At 39.3% G+C, this 19544-nt stretch overlaps 1 protein-coding gene across 1 annotated transcript in view; it reads left to right on the top strand.

Moving 5' to 3' along the window:
- NDFIP1 (Nedd4 family interacting protein 1) overlaps positions 1 to 12803 on the top strand; it is a 42318-nt gene extending 29515 nt beyond the window's left edge. The window contains exons 5-8 of the mRNA XM_081134894.1: positions 632 to 756; positions 2987 to 3053; positions 4994 to 5099; positions 11755 to 12803. Of these exons, the coding sequence (XP_080991020.1) occupies positions 632 to 756; positions 2987 to 3053; positions 4994 to 5097 (296 nt within the window). The 3' untranslated portion in view covers positions 5098 to 5099; positions 11755 to 12803. The remainder of the gene's footprint in view (positions 1 to 631; positions 757 to 2986; positions 3054 to 4993; positions 5100 to 11754) is intronic.
- Positions 12804 to 19544: the final 6741 nt, after the last annotated feature.

The raw sequence follows: 19544 nt of genomic DNA, 5'->3' as shown, positions 1-19544 counted from the left end.
CATGAGCCATGCTCACCTTTCAGGTCTGCAGGGCCCCTTATTGCTCCTCCTCACCACCAGACCTAGAAGTGCCTTCGTCCAGTGAATTTTGTTTTTTGTAAGCTTTTCTTTTCTAACAGATCAAAATCAGCATGATTTTTCCCCCCTTGTTATTTTGCATTTATTTTTTCATGTGCCTCACTTAAAGTGAGCAACCTTATTTCTTTTATTTGTTATATTAAAAAAGATATGAAGAGAATGCAATGCTTTTAGAGGTGACGTTATGTAAGCTTTCAAAACTTGTAGAAGTAGGAAGATGAGTGACTTGAATCAGATTATTTGGGAGCACTAATTTTGTGTTTAAGGCATTCATTTCATTTACTGAATTATAACACAGCGAAGTCATAAGTATACAGTTTGGTGAATGTTGAGGCATTTTGGAAAGTGAGCAGCAGTAGATATCATAGTGTATCACCTGATACTCAGAGAGGCTGCTTTCTTGTTTGCTTTGGGGAAGTGGGGCGAGGGTTGTGGAGGGCTGGTTGGGCTGCCTGATCCTTGGGAAAGCCATTTAAGCAGGAGCAAGTCAGAGGGCACTCTTGCTCCGTGTTAACAGGGCATGTCTGACATCTTTTTCCCTCTGCTTTTACAGTGGCATTCCTCTTTAACTGGATTGGTTTTTTCCTGTCTTTCTGCCTGACCACTTCAGCTGCAGGAAGGTATGGGGCCATTTCAGGATTTGGTCTCTCTCTCATTAAGTGGATCCTGATTGTCAGGGTAAGTTGTACACCAGAAATTATAGACTCTGTAGAGAAACAATAACTAGAATAACTTTAAATATTTTAATTTTTTTGGTTTGCTTTTTTTGCATTATGTCAACATTTTAAATTCTTTTTGGTTTGCCTTTGTTCTGGTATCATGAAGTTGAACTTAAATCCCTTGCAATTGGTTCATGCATACAAGGTTTGTAGTCAAATGCAGTGAATATTGGTGGTCCAGGGGCATCTATCCTACAGGTTTTTCACCACCTACTTTTTAATGTTTATAATAGGTTTGTTCTGAAATTAGTAGTTTTTATAATAAAGAGAAGAATATCGCCTCTTCAGTGTCTTATCAAAAGCTGTCATTCCTTTCATTATTTCTGCTGAAGTTTTAGTGTATCCTTCTCCCTCTTTCCTTTTCTCTTTTCCTCCCTGATTCCTTCCTCTCTTCCTTGCTTCCTTCCAGGATTGGCTATCAGTACCATCCTTGGTTATGCCAAAATGTTTGGGGAGTCAAAACTGTTTAACAAATGCTATTGCATTAGGGGGTCTTAACTATAAAGTAAAGTAGAGATATCTAGTGATTTGGAAGTTAGCAGTTAGGATGGCATGTATCCTCTGATTTCAAATAAGTTTATTGCTATTGACAACTTCATAGATAAAACCAAATTATTCATCATAAATTGGCATTATTAACTAATTAATGGTGTGTTGACTGACCACTGGAGTTTTTGAAACTTATTTATTCTAAAGAAGTTGTTAACATGTTTTAGGATTCCAAGTTCCTTTGGGAATCTGATAAAAAGTTATGGGCTTTTTCCCCAAACAGCTAATATATACTCATCTAAAACTTGGACTTTAGGTTAAGAGCCCAAGCCCTAAAGAGGTTTTTCATTCTTTCTCTAAACCTTCACTGTTATTTTGTTAAGAAATAAAATACTGCCTGGCCAGCATGGCTCAGCAGTCAAGCATTGACCTATGATCCAGGAGACCTCAATTTGATTCCCAGTCAGGGCACATGCCCAGGTTAGGAGCTAGATCCCTGGTAGGGGGCGTGCATTGAGGTTTCTCTCTCTCCCTCTCCCTTCCTCTCTCTGAAATCAATAAAGATATATTTTTAAAAAAAGAAATAAAATACTGTATTTTAATGCTCAAACTGTGTTAAATTCTTGAACACCAAAGCCTCCAATAGAAAACAGATAAAATTAGTTACCAACTTTTTTTACTAAATTTTTAACTAAATTGACTAAATTTTAAAACTGAACTTAATGAGTTAATTTATATCAGGTAACAGAAAACTTAGTTCAAAACGGCCTGGAAAACTGGGAGAAAATTATTACCTAGGAAAATAAGCCCTGACATGGAGGTTAGTTAAATCAGTGTTTCATTGACATCATTAGGGACAAACGACGTTTCTATTCGGTCCCCTCAGGTATAGCTGTTCCTCCCAGAAGGTTAAGGCATTGCATCAGAAACACAGTTCTCAACAGAAGAAAGGGAACTATTGGTTATTTTTCGTTTCCCTTTAAGAGCAAAGAAACCTCAGCGGCCTTAGATTCCCGTTGTCCAGAATAACATCAGTGTGCCAGTCCCTGGCAAAGGAATGGGATTATCATGTATCTGAGAAAGCTTTCAAGGTCAAGGCATGACTGGAGGAGTAGGAATAAAATCAGGGCTTATTAGAAAGGAGGCGAGCCCGGCCGGGCGTGGCTCAGCAGTTGAGCATCGACCTAGGATCCAGGCGATCGGGGTTCGAGTCCCAGTCAGGGCACATGCCCGGGTTGCGGGCTCGATCAGTGACTTTCCCATCATTGATGTTTCTATCTCTCTCTCTTCCTGTCCTTTCCTCTCTCTGAAATCAATAAAGATATATTTAAAAAAAGAAAAAAAAGGAGGCCAAATAGTTGGTTTTAGCACTGGGTAAGCAAAGTAAAAGTATTATTAAAACATATTCTTAGATGGACCAGTATTATGTAGGTAAAAGATTTGAAAAAACCAAACAGATTTGAGCACTTTCAAAACAAGGAGTTTATGAAGGTGAAAGCTATCCTATTTCAAGATAGCTTTTCCATGAAAGTAAATATGTTTGTTTATGTCATAAACGTTTCAAACCAGTAATGTATAAAATACTTTTATTTTTAAGAGCTAAAGGATAGCATAAAAAAATAAATGTATGTGTGCCTAGAAGTTAAAGCATGAAATTGTACCTGCTAAGCTGCTATGAAATGTTTCGTTTTATTTTTCAGTTTTCCACTTATTTCCCTGGATATTTCGATGGTCAGTATTGGCTCTGGTGGGTGTTCCTGGTTTTAGGTGAGTGTTTTTAAGATAGACAAAGGAGAAAAAAGATTATATTAAATATTAAAAATAAAATTATTTTTAGTAAACCCTCAGCTTGCTTACTATAATAGATTAATCAGCAATAATAAACATAATTTTAAAAATAATTCTCTCTTAAAAGATTAGGCTGTTGTCACCATCAGAATAACATGCATGTTAATAAAGTGTCTGTTAGTAGTTGTAGGTTTTTCCTAACTCCTTCACATTCACTTCTCAGGTTCCCCATGTGACCAGTGGCGCACACTGATAAGATGACTTTATAGTCTGGATTCCCCCCCCTCGTGAATTATTGCCATATAGGGTTCACAGACTTAACCCCAAATTGCCTATAAGCATATTATAACCAGTTGAACTACTCATGAGTATATATGTTGGCTCTGTCAGTAGACAGCATTCTTGCTATCTTACTGCTTACTAGTAAGCAAAATATGGTGAGGCTTTTGGACCCAATGTTTGGACCATTTTGGAACTTCTTTGGAGAGAGAACCAACTTTTTTGGAGTTTTTCCTGTAAGGACCAGGTCTACACAGAGTTCTTAAGTTCATGAGCCACATCTAGGCTGTGGTGTTTGTTTTTCAACAGTTACTTTCAGAAGCTTTTTTAATTAGTTGCCATCATTAAAAAATCCAGTTTTCACATAAACATTGAATTTTTTTTGCTTTTTAAAAAAAATGAAATATCTAGCAAAACTGGCCTAATTCCCACATGATATACCCACTCTTTTTCAGGAGGGGAGTTGTAGCTTCCCCTCTATATAAGTTATGTGCTTTCTAGTTCACTAGGATTCCCCCACCCAGCATTTGAGGGGTGACCCCTGCTCTATAGTATTGTTGCTTTTTGCACCAAACAGAATGGTGTTCACTGAGCTTGGTGCTGATGACTCTTGGTTACTGCCAAAAAGCAGTTTTATCTGAGTACAAAGAATTTGCTACCACTGAGTATATTTTAAAATGTGTCCAGAAGAAGTAATTGCTTAGAGCTGGGGAGTGGAGAGGAGAGTGCAGGCAAATGGGGAGTGACTGCTAATGGGCACAGATTATTTTAGGGGTGATAAAAAATGCTTTCAATTGTATTATGGGTTTGGTTGTACAACTCCATAAGTATACTAAAAGTCAGCAAATCATACACATTAAATGAGGGAACTTTATGGTATGTAAAAATTATATCTCCATAAAAGTGTTTAAAAATGTGTCTAAGACTCAGGGACCATCTGTGAAGGAGGAGGGCCCAGAGTCCCTGAGCTCCCACCAGAGGGCATACCGCCTTCCAGCTCGCTCTTCCAGAAGGTGCAGACTCTTGTGAATGTGTAGAGTCTGGAGCAGCCATACAAATCAATCTCACTCTTCTACCTGCCTGGTAACTAAATGGCAAAATGCCCTTTTGTATGTATTTTTTAAGAATAAAGAAGTAGCGTTTCCAGTTGAACATAAAATAATGGCTGTAATAGGTAAGGGAATCCTGACATCTAGTGGTCAACATTATGTACTGTTGACAGGAAAAAAGTCCTATGACTAAGAAAGGATGGAACTTGTTTTTACTTGAGAAAAACAGTTTATAACCTCTCTGTTTTTGGAGTTAATTATCTTGGAGTGCTTTTTTGGAACTCAGAAGGTAGGTTTTGATAATGCTTTTCACTGAGGCTTTCAAATGGAAATGTTTGGGCCCATCTTTTTTATTTCCTTTTAGACCAATTAGATTCTGAATATGCAAAAGAGACTTTTATTTGGCTCTTGAGATTATGTTTTTTCACTGAGAAATGGAAAATTTGGTGTGGAAATCCTTTGTAAACTTTGGAGAAAATTGCTTGTGTTTTGATAGATTTTAGCAGAAAAACGATGAAAATAGTGCTATCTGGGGAGGGGACTTAATATGGAAATTGTACATTTATTCCTGACTTTTCTTTTTTAAATTAGGCTTTCTCCTGTTTCTCAGAGGATTTATCAATTACGCAAAGGTTCGGAAGATGCCAGAAACTTTCTCAAATCTCCCCAGGACCAGAGTTCTCTTTATTTATTAAAGGTATTTTATTCTAATCCTAGTTGTAATCATGTGATACAGTGCAGATGTCTTCTGTTCAGGTTTAGAGCAGAGCATACCTCCTGTGGTAGAGGATATAGAGCTGGTCAGGAAGCCACAGTCCTTGCCTTTTAGCAGTTTCTGGTTTAGTGAGGGGAGTTTCTACAAAAAGCTGTGGGAAAAGGTAAGTTAGAAAAACTGCCATAGGAGAAAACATTATCTCATGTTCTGACAGTGCAGAAAAGACAGGTGTCTTAGTAGTCATCAGGGAGCTAGAATATTTGGCTGAGACTGGGGGTTTAGATCTTTGAATCTTGAAACTGGAAATCACTGCTTACTGTCATACCAAGTTCCAGGAGACAGTATCAGGAAGGAGCCTTTCAGCTCTAATTATGTAGGGCCCCTGAACGCTGAGCTGGGAGAGACCATGGAGTTCTTTAGGAACTCCTTTTGCCTGGGCTACTAACAAGCCCACCAAGGCTTCCATTCCTTAAAAATTAGGGAGGCTTTCCTGGTGCTGCGTTTCAGGGTTACACCCTGATTTTACCACTCTGGCGGTAGGGTGGGTCAAGCAAAAGGAAGGGTTGAAAGGGCCCTTTCCCCTGTCTAGAACCAGAGGACTAAGCCCTGCAGAGGTGTTTTGATTCATAGGTATTTTTTCCCAAAAGAAGAGATAGAGTGTCTTGGGAAAGAGTACAGCCGAGAGGCCTCTCTGGTACCAAAATCTAATAGGCCTCCTTGGACTTCAGCTCTGATCCTTAACTGTTGAGGATGGTGGATCAATCCTGGCCTGGCCTCTAGATATCTTGAGCAACAGCTAGGGGCTAGGACAATTAAAGGCCTCAGGCAAGGCTTTGTAAAGGGTGTAGCAGTTGAGATAAGCCTTAAATGATAGGTAGAATGTATATTGCTGGAAATTAGCTAGGGTGGGGAAGAATTTCACAATTACCTGAGGCAGAGTGGAGAACAGAAATAGAGGCTGGGAAGTAGGAAGCTTGCTCTACAGACAGAAGTTTGATTGTAGCATAAAGGAGTGTTGGGGGTTCTCAATTTTGAAATTCCCATAGGTCTCAGAATGTATTTTTCTAGAAAAGAAATTATTCACCGTGTTTAATTTGCCAGTTGGTGGGATAGCATTGAAAGGGTTTAAGCAACAGAATATGATGAGAACTTGAATGTAACAAAATTTGTTTCAAGTACGTATGATAAAAACTAACACCGACTTTTCCATGTATCAGATCCTATATTAAGCACTTTATGTGTATAGTTAAATGTACTTTTATGTGAGTAGCAGAAGGCTTTAGTGATAGATAAGCCCAGATACATGCAAGGTAGAGTGGATTCACAGGCATTTCTTATAAGTTAAAGCATACAAAGAACTTAGTCTTGTGTTGGTTAAAGGTGGTTTCTTCAAGGGAATACGTGCTTTTATTTGAAATAAAATTTTAGTCATTAAAAATACCAATGTGGCCCTAGCAGGTTTGGCTTAGTAGTTAGAGCATCAGCCTGCAGACAGAAGGGTTCCAGGTTTGCTTCCTGCCAAGGACACGTACCGGTTGCAGGCTCCATCCCCGGCCCTGGTAGGGGTTGTGCGGGAGGCAACCAATCAGTGTGCCTCTCTCACATCAATGTTTCTCTCTGTCTCTCGCTCTCTCTCCCTCACTTCCACTCTCTCTGAAAAGCAATGGAAAAAATATCCTCGAGTGAGGATTAAAAAAAAATAATAATAATAAAAAAAGAAAAGCAATGGAAAAAATATCCTCAAGTGAGGATTAAAAAAAAACGCCTGCCCGGCGTGGCTCAGCATTTGAGATCGACCCAGGATCCAGGAGATGGAGGGTCGATTCCTGATCAGGGCACATGCCCGGGTTGCGGGCTCGACACTCAGTGGAGGACGTGTAGGAGGCAGCTGATCAGTGACTCTCATTATTGATGTTTCTGTCTCTCTCTCCCTCTCCCTTCCTCTCTCTGAAATCAATAAAGACATATTTAAAAACAAACAAACAACACCAGTGTGTTTATGATTTTTTAAAAAGAAAGGTTATGTTTTATTGTGTGTTTAAATTCAGGCATGTCCTGAATTTGAATTGGGTTACAAAGCCTGGACACAGATGGAGGTTGACACCCCTGGCCTGGGCCCCTAATGCCTGTGATGGGTCTTTCTTTGTGTCTAGGACATCTTATCTTTAAGAGGCTTATCAGATGTTCTGTATAGTTTTATGCAATTACAGTTGTCGTCTTTTTTTCTTTTTTCTCTCTGTCTTATTTTATTTTATAGTCACTTCCAAACCTTAGGTTTAATTCTTACCTACTAAGATTCTAGAAATTAGTTCTTTGGGGTTGCCACAGCTCACCTCACAAGGGGCACTGACATCACCTACAGATTTGGATCCAAAATACTCTGAGGGGACACATTTTTATTTTTTAAGTAATATTTTCTCTAAGTCTAGCCAAAAGGTAGCTTCAAGTTTCTAAATGGATTGAGACCACAGCCCTGTGTCTTCTCTTCATCTCTGCTAGAGAGAAGTTTCCATCTTTATCGGGGTTGCACTCCTTCATCTTGCTTCTGGTACCTAGCAGGTAACCAGGTGGAGAGAAAGGCTGAACTGCTCAGTTTTTCTGAATTGTTAGGGACTTTGTTTAGGGTTTTATAAATTTGTGTTTTGTTTTTTTTAATCCTCACCTGAGGACATGCTTTTAGAGAGAGGGAGGGGGAGAGAGAGACAGACATTAATGTGAGATGTCAGTCAGTTATCTCTACCTGCCGGTAATCGAACTGGCAACTTTTCTGTGCACAGGATGACGCTTAGCCAACAGCCTCTCTGGCCAGGCTGGCTTGGTTTTGTTTTGATTTTCTGACATCTGAGATGTTGCACGGGGGCACCCTAAGTGTAAAATGAAGCGTCTTAGGGTTATGATTTGAGCCAGGCAGTTCTTAGGGATAATGCTGGTGGAGCCGTGCGGGCGCTTGTAGGCCTGCTGCTCTCTGTTTTGGAGTCAGAAGCCTCCGAGTGCCAGAGGAGCTCTCAGAAACCAGAGGCCCATGAGCTTCCCCCATTGGAGGGCAGAGGACAGTTTCTTTGCTTTTCTGTCTGACTTTGCTATTCTAGTTGTTTCAAAATTATTCCTGACATGCCCAGAGGATTCAGAACTCAAAATTAAGGGTTCAGGGACTTCGAGCAGCTTTTAGAATCCTAATGACTTCCTTACTAATTTTCAGTATCCCCGGAGGGGATGAGCCGTAACATCCCGTGAGACCGGATTTCTTTTGTCCATTGACAGGGATAAGAACTGTCCATCCAGATCCACTGGTAGAATGCTGCTTTCTCTAGTTCAGAGGAAGTTTAGTTTAATTAAGTTTAAAGATGTGCTAGAAAACCATCATGTAAAAGTAAAGATTTTCTTTTCTTTCATTGAGACTCCTTTCTTTAATGAAGATGTCACTAGTTAAAAGCTAGCTGGAGGCTTGCTCTGTGCCAGAAAGACACAGGTAGGGAATTTTTAAAATAACTCTGCTAGAACAAAATAATAACTTAATTCCCATGCTGTACTAAGCTCTAGCCTAGCATTTTACTGGAAAAAGGTGTAGGAATAGTGACTTTTCTGTTCAGGCTACCAAAAAGATAGTACACACACGCACACGCGCACACACACCCTGAAATGACCCCAGAGGCCTCTTTCTAATGAGCCAAAGTAGATGTTACAAAATCCGAGCACTAAAGCTCATATGCTACTACCATAGCGGCAGCTTTCAGGTTCCCTTTTGAAGCCCATTTAAGGTTAAAAAAGGAAATCTGGTTTCCTGCCCCACAGCAAAAAACCCCAGAAGGAACTCTTAGGGGTGGCACATTGGCATTAAGAATTGTGACTCTGAGGAAGCAGAAAAACAAAATGTTCTTTCTGTGTTATAAAAAAAAGAAACATACCTTGTAGAAACATCTTTATCTGAAATGGTAAAAAATGTGAGGTGTTCATATTTCTCTTATTAACTAGAGAACTGGAAAATACATTTTTATGAACTATCACTTCCCCTTGTGCTGCCAGGTAATTGAGGGGTAATTAAGTAGCTGTCAGGTGGTAATGCAGTTAACTGGTATCTGAACGCTAATTCCAAAAGCACCTGTACATGTGAAGCATAATAGATTTTAAGTTCTATTATTTTAACAACATCTGAAATAGGAAGAAAGAGAATTTGTAAGCTGAGGCATTAATGAGATGACAGGGCCCTTTGTAGCTAGTGATCGCTATGACCTGTCGAGCTGTACCTACCAGGCATCAGGTAGAGTTTAAGGTTTTCCTTATGACAATTCAGCTTCTTCCAAATGCTTTCATTTCCCCTTTTCTGTAATAGTCCCCTTCCTCTTTACTATCTCTTATTAGAGAAAATTCACCTCAAGTTAAAGTTTGATTTATTGGACTGTGTCATAAAGTAACAAGACAGTAGAAGTGTTTCCAGTACAATTTTTGCTTTAAAAGAAATCAGTGTCCAAGAAGAAATGGTTATCTTCCTCTTGAAGTTACATGATTCGTAGGCTGATAGATTCCGTTTGTTTCTGAAGCATGACCTACAGTTTAATATATCTTTATTGATTTCAGTTTAGTAACAATGTCCACACTCCCTAAAACCTGTCTGTCCTGCAGTTCATGTTCCACCATTGTTTTTTGTTTGTTTGTTTGTTTAATATATCTTTATTGATTTCAGAGCGAGGAAAGGAGAGGGAGAGAGAGAGATAGAAACATCAATGATGAGAGAGTCATTGATCAAGCCCGCAACCCGGGAATCGAACCCCGATCGCCTGGATCCTAGGTTGAGGCTCAACCGCTGAGCCACGCCCAGCTGGGCCCACCGTTGTTTTTTAACAACTATGAGTCAGATTGATCAGAACAGGCCCCCAGGTCTTAGAGAGCAGTGAGTGCCTCTTAAAGCAGTGTTTTTCATGTGGAGTTTGTATGGTGGTTAATATCACCCATAGCAACGCATGTAGGTCCTCTTGGCGGACTTTTAATGTTTGTTGGGTGACTCTGACTTTGAGGGATCTATTAAAGCTAACTAACTCCTGTGGAAGCAGTAAGCAAAGTGGCCAGCTGGTCATCTGGCCTGTATTACATGTTCTTGCAAACTCTAGTGTTTCAACCTAATAATTATTACATTAGCTTTTATATATTTATGGAAACTGATAAAACTGAAGTTACTTTGGCTTGTATTGAGTTTTTGGCTCATTGCAAAAACCCCCATTTCATATAGTCTACCAATTTTCTTTTTGCTTCTGCTTGACTTTCAGAATTCCTTAAATTCTGGCATCTTTGTCCCTGTACATTTTGAGGTCTCACTTATGCTAGTATCATTGGTTTACTTCAGATCAAAACACCAGCTGAATTTGGAGTTGGGGAAAATATTAACAGTTTAAAAAAAATTATGTTGATTTCCTCCAGTGTTGTAGCTTCTCTGCATTTTTGTCAGCCTTTTAAAGATTTACACAGTAGCCTAATCAGAAAAGATATATAAGGGCTGCTTGTGGCTTTTACAGTAATTTGGAAAGATGGAACAGTAAGCTAAGGGCCTATCTATGTATGAGCTCATCCCTCTGTCACTTGGTGGGGAGTAGCACAGAGTATTTTCTCAATAAATATTTGGTAGATAGTTAATGTATCTTTTTAGTGTTTCTTTTAACATTAATATAGGGAGTTACTTGTACTTTTCCCCATTATTTCTATGAGAACCAAAACAATTTATTATGCCACTAACAGCAGTGCCTGAAAGTATTGGATGAAAACTGCATTTAACAAAATAGATGGACATTATTTTTGAGAGCATTTGTTTCAGTCGTACATATTTTTTTTTAATTTTATTTACTCTTTTTAAATCCTCACCTGAGGATATGTTTATTGATTTTAGAGAATAAGGGAGAGAGAGAGAGAAAAAAACATTGATTTGTTGCCTCCCATATGCACCCTGACGGGATGGAACTCCAAACCTTTTGGTGTAATGGGACGACGCTCCTACCAGTGAGCCATCCGGCCAGGGCTGTACATTCCATTTTAAAAAGTAGTTTGGGCATACAGATACCTTTTTTTCTTCAGAGATACATGCCCAAGAATACATTAATTTTTTTCCTAATTGATTTTAAAAAGTACATGTGATACCTGTGAGTTTCCAAGTCGCTTTTTAACTTTGCCATACTCTAACACAACATGACAAGATTGGCATCCTTACTGGAAATCTTCCTTTGTGAGATCTGGCAGAATTGGCAGGGTAAACAGTAGCTTTGGGTATATTAGGAAATGACCTATGTACTTGGATCTTACTGTCTGTCTGTCCCCAAGTTCCAGTTGTTGCTGTTGAGGTTAAGTGTGTGAGTGAGTAATTGCTACTCACATCCCATTCTTTTGTTAGGAAGTTTGGAGAGACCCCTGACTTCATGGGTTTTAAAGAAAGCATTCAAGTTCTTTCTAGTTCTAGAGTCCTTGATAACTTTTAAGAACTGAAAATCTAATGTTTACTGAATGCTGTGATGTCAGCGTATAGTAATCTTAGAGCTGTGTTAAAATGTACTTCTTATGTCTCTAAACATCCTGCCTTTTTTTGTGACCACATCCTTCTCTTGGCCAAAATAACACGCTAACTCGAGTTTCAATATTCAATATCCTTCTCTGGCAGATGTTTTCTGGCAAAGGCCTTCCTGCGTTTATGAATTCTCTCGCAAGAAGCAGGAGAACACCTGCAGGAAGTGAAGCAAGATGCAGAACACAGAGGAGTAATCACCTGCTTTAAAAAATAAAGTACTGTTGAAAAGATCATTTCTCTCTATTTGTTCCTAGGTGTACAATTTTAATAGTTAATGCAGAATTCTGTAATCATGGAATCATTAGTGGTTAATGTTTGAAAAAACTCTCGCAATCAAGTCTGTGATGTATTAATAATGCCTTATCTGTCGTTTGTAGCCATTTTAAATAGCATGAGCCTTGTCCCTGTAGTCAGTAGGGGGCAGTCTTGCTTTATTCATCCTCCATCTCAAAAGGATTTTGGAATAAAAGATTTTAGTGTAAGATATGTGTAATGCTGGCCATTTTAAAGGGGCTTTCTCAAAAGTTAAAACTTTGGTTATGACTGCATTTCTGCACATAATTCATATTTGCTGTTAAAATTAATCTAGAAATGGATTCAGCTGTACTGTGAACACCTGGAAGCAAAACCATAGTGCAAAATACATTTCAGGTATGGTCAAGAATATGTTCTAATTGGTAAATAATAAGCATTAATTTTTTTATAGCCTGTGTTCTAAATTTTGCAGTACCTATTGTTCTTTGTTGTGTACCTAAGGGATTGTAAATGTGTTGTCACTGTATAAAATAGAAAGGACAGGGACAAATACAGCTTAGTTACTAAAATGCAATTCTTGACACTTTCTGTATGTGTAGAGCCCCTATCCCTTTCTTTCTTTTTCTCTTATCTCCTGATAATTAGGCCAAGGGCTGGGAGTAGGGAGGGGATTATCTACTTGGAGCAAAGAAAGGATTAGCGTGGAACTTTTGAGATGATCCCTAACATACTGTATGTGCTACTTGCTTTTACAATGTGTTAGCAGAAACCCGAAGTGTTACAAATGTAGTATGATGTGCTTTCCGCCAAGTGGTTGTTCACCTTGGTTTGCTATATTAAAACTGTAAATACAACAGAACATTAATAAATGTCTCTTGTGTAGCAACTTTTGCTGTAGATTAGTGTTTAATTTCTTGGTTTGCATTTGTTGATCGCTAAGGCAATTTTTTCTACTCATTCATACAGATTCATACAGAATCATTCAGTAAATACAAAAAAATGGTCTTGGGCCAATTTTTTTTTCAGCACAGGAAGTTCCCTTCTTTCAAATCATACTCAATACATTACTAAAAATGCATGTGAAAATTGGTTCTGCAGAAGATAATGGACTAAAATAGGGAGGAGTTGTAGAGATCTTAAATCATCCTGGAATTCCCAATTATCTTCAGTGGTTTTTTAAAATTTATCTTTATTGTTAAAAGTATTATCTTTATTGTTAAAAGTATTTCCCCCCCATTGATTCCCCTCCCCCCTGCACCCCTCCCCTCAGGCCTTCACCATATGCTTCAATTTTTAGATATACTCTTAGATAATTTATTTTCAGTATTTTTTTCATGTTCCCCGCATTTGCCTTTTTTCTCAGTTGAACACAGCCAATTGGTGTAAGTCCTGTGAGCACCCACTTGAGGCAAGAGATTCCTCATTCCTCCTGATTTCTATTCTGATCTCAGTTGTGTTAAATTTAGAGACCAATGGTTCCTACAGTGTCAGCCATTTGATTTATTTCCTTCTTCCACTTAAAATATAAAGGAAAAAATGCAGCATAGTGGTCAAATCCCTATCCAAAAAAGCAGTCCCATGGTGTGGTGGCTGCACGTGCTCACTGCCGCCGGTGGGTGTCCACGGGCGTCAGGGTGTAATGCACAGGCGTGTAGGTTGTTTGAAAGGAAGACGGGGAAATTGAGAGCCTCCTGGACTGAATGGCAATGATCATTCTAACTAACTTACTGGTTATTGTAAGTAATAGGGTAGTATGTTTTGGCCCAAAAGTTATATTTTGCAATAGATGCTCGGGCTTCATGAAAGTCTCTGAAGATTTTATTTATTTTGAATCAGAGTATATGAACAATAGTTTGAAAGAGCATATAGCCTCTACTAGTCTAAGTTTCAGAGTGAATATCTCTCTAACAGTCTGAGTAAATGTGGACTTCTCTTACAGGACCAGATGGAAGGGCCCTAAACCGTGTTAACGCCAACATGGGGACTCGCTCTGTGTTCATTCTTCAGGTCTGTGTGCCTTACTGGGTTCTGAATACTCAGGGAACTGAGATACTTGAATTCCTATTTCTACATACTCGGTTTGTAAGCCTTTCTTAAATGTGAGCCTACAGTTTGATATGCTTTAAAAGTACTTAGAAGGATGATTTCTTCTTTTTTTTTTTTTATATGTTCTAAAAATTAAAGCCTTTTCAGATGCATGAAGTTGGCACCGTGTCACCTATAGTCCTTACTGTTCAGGGTGGAACTGCTTATACTGCACACTTCTCATTTCTTCTTTGTCATTCTTTCCTTTCTCCCTTAGAAGGCTTACTATTAAGAAAAAACCCTTTCAGGGAAAGGATGGGCCTTTAAGTAAAGTGTTTGAAAGGGGATATTGAGGAACCACTGTTACTCCCCCAGTTATGAAATAAACTGGCTTTGACCCTGGGCCAAGGGACAACCAGGGCTCACCCATGACCACAGAGGTCCCTCATGTTTCTCATTTGTTACCATTTGGAATTGTACAAACTGTGTTTAAAGGATTCTGCATCGCCGTTTCACTTTTTCAGGAAATTATACTGCTTTGTGTGAGAATAAAAGGTGTTCTTAAAATTTACTTGTTAAGAAATGATGAATATCTTTGCTAATGGGATCAATTTTGTTCAGAATTTTAAAGAAACAACAAGATTTTTAGTTTGGCATTCTTGGTAAGTATAAGTTATCTGACTTGAGCTGTGGTCCGTCATGGGTCATTAGTAACACAGATGAAGTTTCTTTTGGCCTTCTCTGTGTTCTTATACTAGGATATACTCCAATTAGCTATAAATTGTTTATATTTAAAGGGAGAAGTAGCCCTGGCCAGGTGGGTCATTTGGTCGGCACACCAAAAGTGGTGGGTTTGACTTCCGGTCGGGGTACATACCCAGGTTGCGGGTTTGATCCCTGGATGGGCTCATGTGGGAAGCAACCGATCAATGTTTCTCACATCGATGTTTCTCTCATACCTCTCTCTCAAATAAAAATAAGTAAATAAAGGAAATAACTAATGAAAAGGGAGTTTGAGGGCCAATAGAAGCGATAATTTAGGTGGTTGCCTGAGGTGGCAGGATTCTTGGGTGAAGATCAACAAAAACACCCCACAAATGGAGTGCTGGCCTCAACCCACCACCTCTTCCTGATGTCTGAGCTGCTTAATAAGGGTTGGCATGGTAGATACTGAAAAATCACTTGGCTCCGATCCTAGTAATTACCAATAATCAACTCTTAAAACATGCCAAGAATAGACGTAGAAGTGGACGGTTATGTAAAGTGTGAAGGAGTGTTTTATGAAAAAGTAAGCGTTACCTCCCCGAATCTGGTTCTTGGTGAAGCCTTAACAGTGCATCCAAGTCAGTCATGTACAGGATGTAGTTGAATGATTTTCACATTTTGCTGGTGTTTTTCAACTATTTAGATTTTCACCTTTTTAGGCTTTCTGAAGATGATTGGAGGAATGATGAGGGTTGTAACAAAATGCAAAATATGTTTCCATAGATGATTTGTGCATTGTTAAAAATTTTGCATATTGTTAAGCCTAAATATTTATAGTCTTTAAGGTAAATAAAAGGTAGATTGAGTGAGAGCCTCTGTTAAACCAAAACTGAAGTACTCTTGGTTTAGATTTCCTTTTTGTGTACACCTATGTACACTTGTGTATATGTGGATAGTTGTCCTCATTAGAGCACCCTCAGAAGTGCTCTTTGATAGGTACCCTCTGAATACTGGTTCTTTTAGGCTCTGCTACAAAGTGGAGAGCATGTCAAAGGAAGAGACCAGGAATTCCCAGAGGGGAGAGTAAGTTTAGGTTGAGAGTAAAAGGTTTCCAGGAGGAAAAGATGGTGACAGAAACTGATTTTGTATCATCCCCATTTTAAAAAGAGGCTATGTTATATAACCCAGCTCATTGTATCACCTACAACTTTCTGGCCTATAGAAAGGCCTGCACTTGCAGAAAATCCATGAATGAAGAGCTGTCCTCTTAAGGACAGTGTCCCCGTCTATAACATTTGAAATGTCCCATCCATTGTATAGCATTTTGGTCCCCTCAGCCCTCCAGTTAGCCTCAGAATTTGTCATTTGCAGAATAGAGTTATTACTCAAGTTTTGGCTTGATAGCTGTTTTTACTTAAGCGTCTGTTGTTGTTTTCCCCCCCCTTTACTAAAAAGCATTTTTCCTGATTATGAGAGTGCAAAGCTCCTAAACCTGGATAGAGAATATATGAAATGTAGAGGACTCTCTTGCATTTATGCAGGATTCCATCCAGGTCAGAAACTGGCATGCAATTATGTGAGACAGACATCTCCCAACCTGGCTTTGTATGTGTTCATCCTGCTCCAGAAATGATTGTTCTTACCATTTATGTTGGAAATGAAATATTTCACAAACTCCTCCACCCATACGTGATTTGTGACACCAAAACTGAGAAAAGTGGTTTTAAGTCTTACAAAGACTAGTGCTGGAGATCTGAGAAGGAGACCGCATTCACTGTTGTTAGTTGTCTGGAAGGTTCACGAGTGGTACACGCAGTCTGGGAAACAAGACTGGGTCAAAAACCTAAAAGAAATCTCTCAAATAGAGAAGGTGATTTCTTGACACAAAGCATTACCAGCTAGACTATGGAACGAAGGAAGTGTCTGCCTTCTGACCATGAAGCCCAGCCCAACTCCTGGAATTCATCTGAGCTGAAATGATTTTTCACCCTGCACTTGAGGCTTTGAATTTGTGTTCCCTGCTGAGAGCACTTCCCCCGTGGAAGCCAGTTACTTCCTGAGCCAAACAGCGTCAGAGCCACCTATCATCACAACTCGGCTAGGGTTACACTTGAGGCAACATCCTCCTTGTCATTTGCACAACATTCAGAAATGCCTGAAATGTTCCCTTTAAATGAGGTTTGAAAAAGAATTTTGCCATCTGCTTCCTGATTCCACGTCTTTATTTTGACAGAACATCTCACAGGCTGTGTTTGTCAGTCACTGGGTTTAGATGTCATTTCAGTGTGTTCTTTCTCTGGTTATCAACACTGAAGATGCTTACATCCGTGAGTTATTTCCAGTTTACATTTTAACTGGGGTTGCAGATAAATTAGTAAGTGAGCCACTGAGTGGATCAATATTGTCACCAACCCTGTTATTACTAGCACCACTTGGTACTATACAGTTGGGTTTTTTTTTAAGTGGGCACTGGTGTCCTAAAAGCAAAATCAGCAGTCCATTTTCCCCCCAAGTCTGGCTTAGTGACTCTCAAGACTTAGATCTGTGTCCCCAATGGTCACGTGTGTGAGAAAAGCCTTGTTTGGGGTAGTTGCGTTATGTTCCTGAGGCTATATGTGTGAAATGGGGTTTAATCTGTCTCCGTCTCCTATTTGGAGCCTGAAGCCCTTCTGTGCTTTAGCAGTTCCCTAGATTTAGGTATTAAAATCAAACTTTTAAAAATATATATATTTTTATTGATTTCAGAGAGAGGAAAGGAGGGAGAGAGAGAGAGAGAAACATCAATGATGAGAGTCATTGATTGGCTACCCCTTGCTGGGGATCGGTCGGGGCAATCAAACCGCGATCTCCTGGATCCTAGGTCGATGCTCAACTGCTGAGCCACGCCAGACAGGCTCAAACTTTTTTCTTTTTAATCAATGTTTCTCTAACACCCATCCTGTAGAATTGTAAATGGTCAGACTTGATTCCACAGAGCTTCCAGGTAAGGATAATAGGTAAGCACTCATTTCAGATCACTCTCCATAGAAGGATGTTGACTAGAAGAAACCTACTGACACTTAATGCTGTGTGAGTTAGGTTTTCATTACAACATTTGCTTGGCATTGATGGTTGGGTAAAATTAAGAATCATTCTATCTTCACATAAGTCTTCTCAAAGCTTATGGCTACAGTACTTTTCTTTACGCCAGGACTGTGAGAAGGGATGTCTGCAGAGCAGTGGGGAAAGGCCATAGGGAACTTAACTTTTAAATATTTGCCTAAGAGCAACTGTGGACTCTTCCTTGGAGGTCTTTAAAATCAGGGTAGATTCTCTTTGTTTGGAATGGTTTAAGGGTAAAGGAAAAGGAACGGATTAGCAGGCTCCTTGAAGTCCCGAGCAGCTCTAGAGGTTTATATGTCAGTGACAGATGGGACAGTCAGTTGGACAGATGTCACGCCTGCCGTTCCCAGGCTGTGCTCCCTTTCATGTGGTGACTTTCTGGAGCACTGTCCTAAACGGTCTGCAAGAGAGAAGGGTGTGTGTCTAAACTTGTAAACCTAACTTGGGTGGCTTGTTACCTACTGCTGCTTTTTTTTTTTTTTAAAGATCCAATGATCAAAAAAAGTTGCACTTTGCTCAGAATTCCAAAAAGAAAACAAAAAGCCACTGTCTAGTTACTGAAGCCATTTCCAAACCGTTGTGTATTCTGAAGGGTTTCTGTTTAGGTGGCATTGCCTAATATTATCTCTAAGAATCCCTCTTCTAAGGGGCCATGGTGGAAGGACAGAGAGAACATGAGGTGGGCGAGAAGGCCCCGGAGGAAATGAAGTCTGATTTGTTCAGAACGGGGGACTGACCGGGACGGGGGCAAATTGGAGCCTTTGTTCTGTGCTCCGACTCTAATCCTTTAGACTCAGGACAAGATTGCCAGCTAATTGCTAGGAGCCACTATGAAAGGATTGGCCTAAATTGAAGAAATTTAAAGAGGGACTAAGATTTTTTTAAAAAAGGCTCCTTTATTTGGGTCACATTTCTTTACATATAATTATGTCTCCAAGAAGTGGTCAGATACCCTCCCAAGAGGCTTTCTTTACAAAAAAGAAAACAATCCCTGAAATTCCAAAGACTCTTCACCGTCCTTTGCAACATTTATGTAAGAGTGTGATGAACTAAATTCACTAGACTGTAGTTTAAACTTAAAAAAAACACACACCCAAAAGACTAATGTGTCTTGTGGTGGCATTTTTATACAAGTGACTCACTGGTAGAAGTATATGGACCATTTTAAAGTGCAATCTGATCTTTCGAGGGAGACTTTTAAATTCTCCAAGTATAGACACGGTACTTAGGACAAATTATTTTGTTTGTACCTTAGTGCCAATCTCAATCATGTCCACATTGGGTGCTTATTTTCAAGTAATACCTGATCCATCCAAAAACAGTATACTAAAAATTGTCGTTAAAAACATATCAAGTTTTAATAGCAAACCATGGATACTTTTATTGCTTTTTATTTATTGCCCAGTGTATTTTATTAGAAGGAAAGGTAAATAAATGTGTTTTGCAGAAAATATGTAGTGTAAGTCAGCTCCGGTAGCAGTTAGGTTATTATTTTTTAACTAGATGGTGGAGCATTTACACACTTAGTTTATTAGTGACCTTCCCATAAAATTTTTAGGAACACAGGGCCAAGCAGAGGTCATAAGTTTATCCAAGCTGGCCCTTGGGAGCACTGCTTTGGTGACATCAGACGGTTGAAGAGAAGCCAGGACACCTCCCCTCCATCTTCAGACTGCAAGTGGCCTTGGCGGCACCTCCAGCTCCAGTATTTTATTCCCCTCGGAAATGACATTTGGAAAATACCTGTGTTAGGAGTGATACATTTTTACCTTTAAAAATTAAAAAAAAAAAAAGAT

The sequence above is a fragment of the Miniopterus schreibersii genome, assembly GCF_964146895.1.
Source record: "Miniopterus schreibersii genome assembly, chromosome: 4".
Classification (NCBI taxonomy): domain Eukaryota; kingdom Metazoa; phylum Chordata; class Mammalia; order Chiroptera; family Miniopteridae; genus Miniopterus; species Miniopterus schreibersii.
Note: the sequence above shows the minus strand (reverse complement) of the source record. Positions and strands in the feature narration are given on the sequence as shown.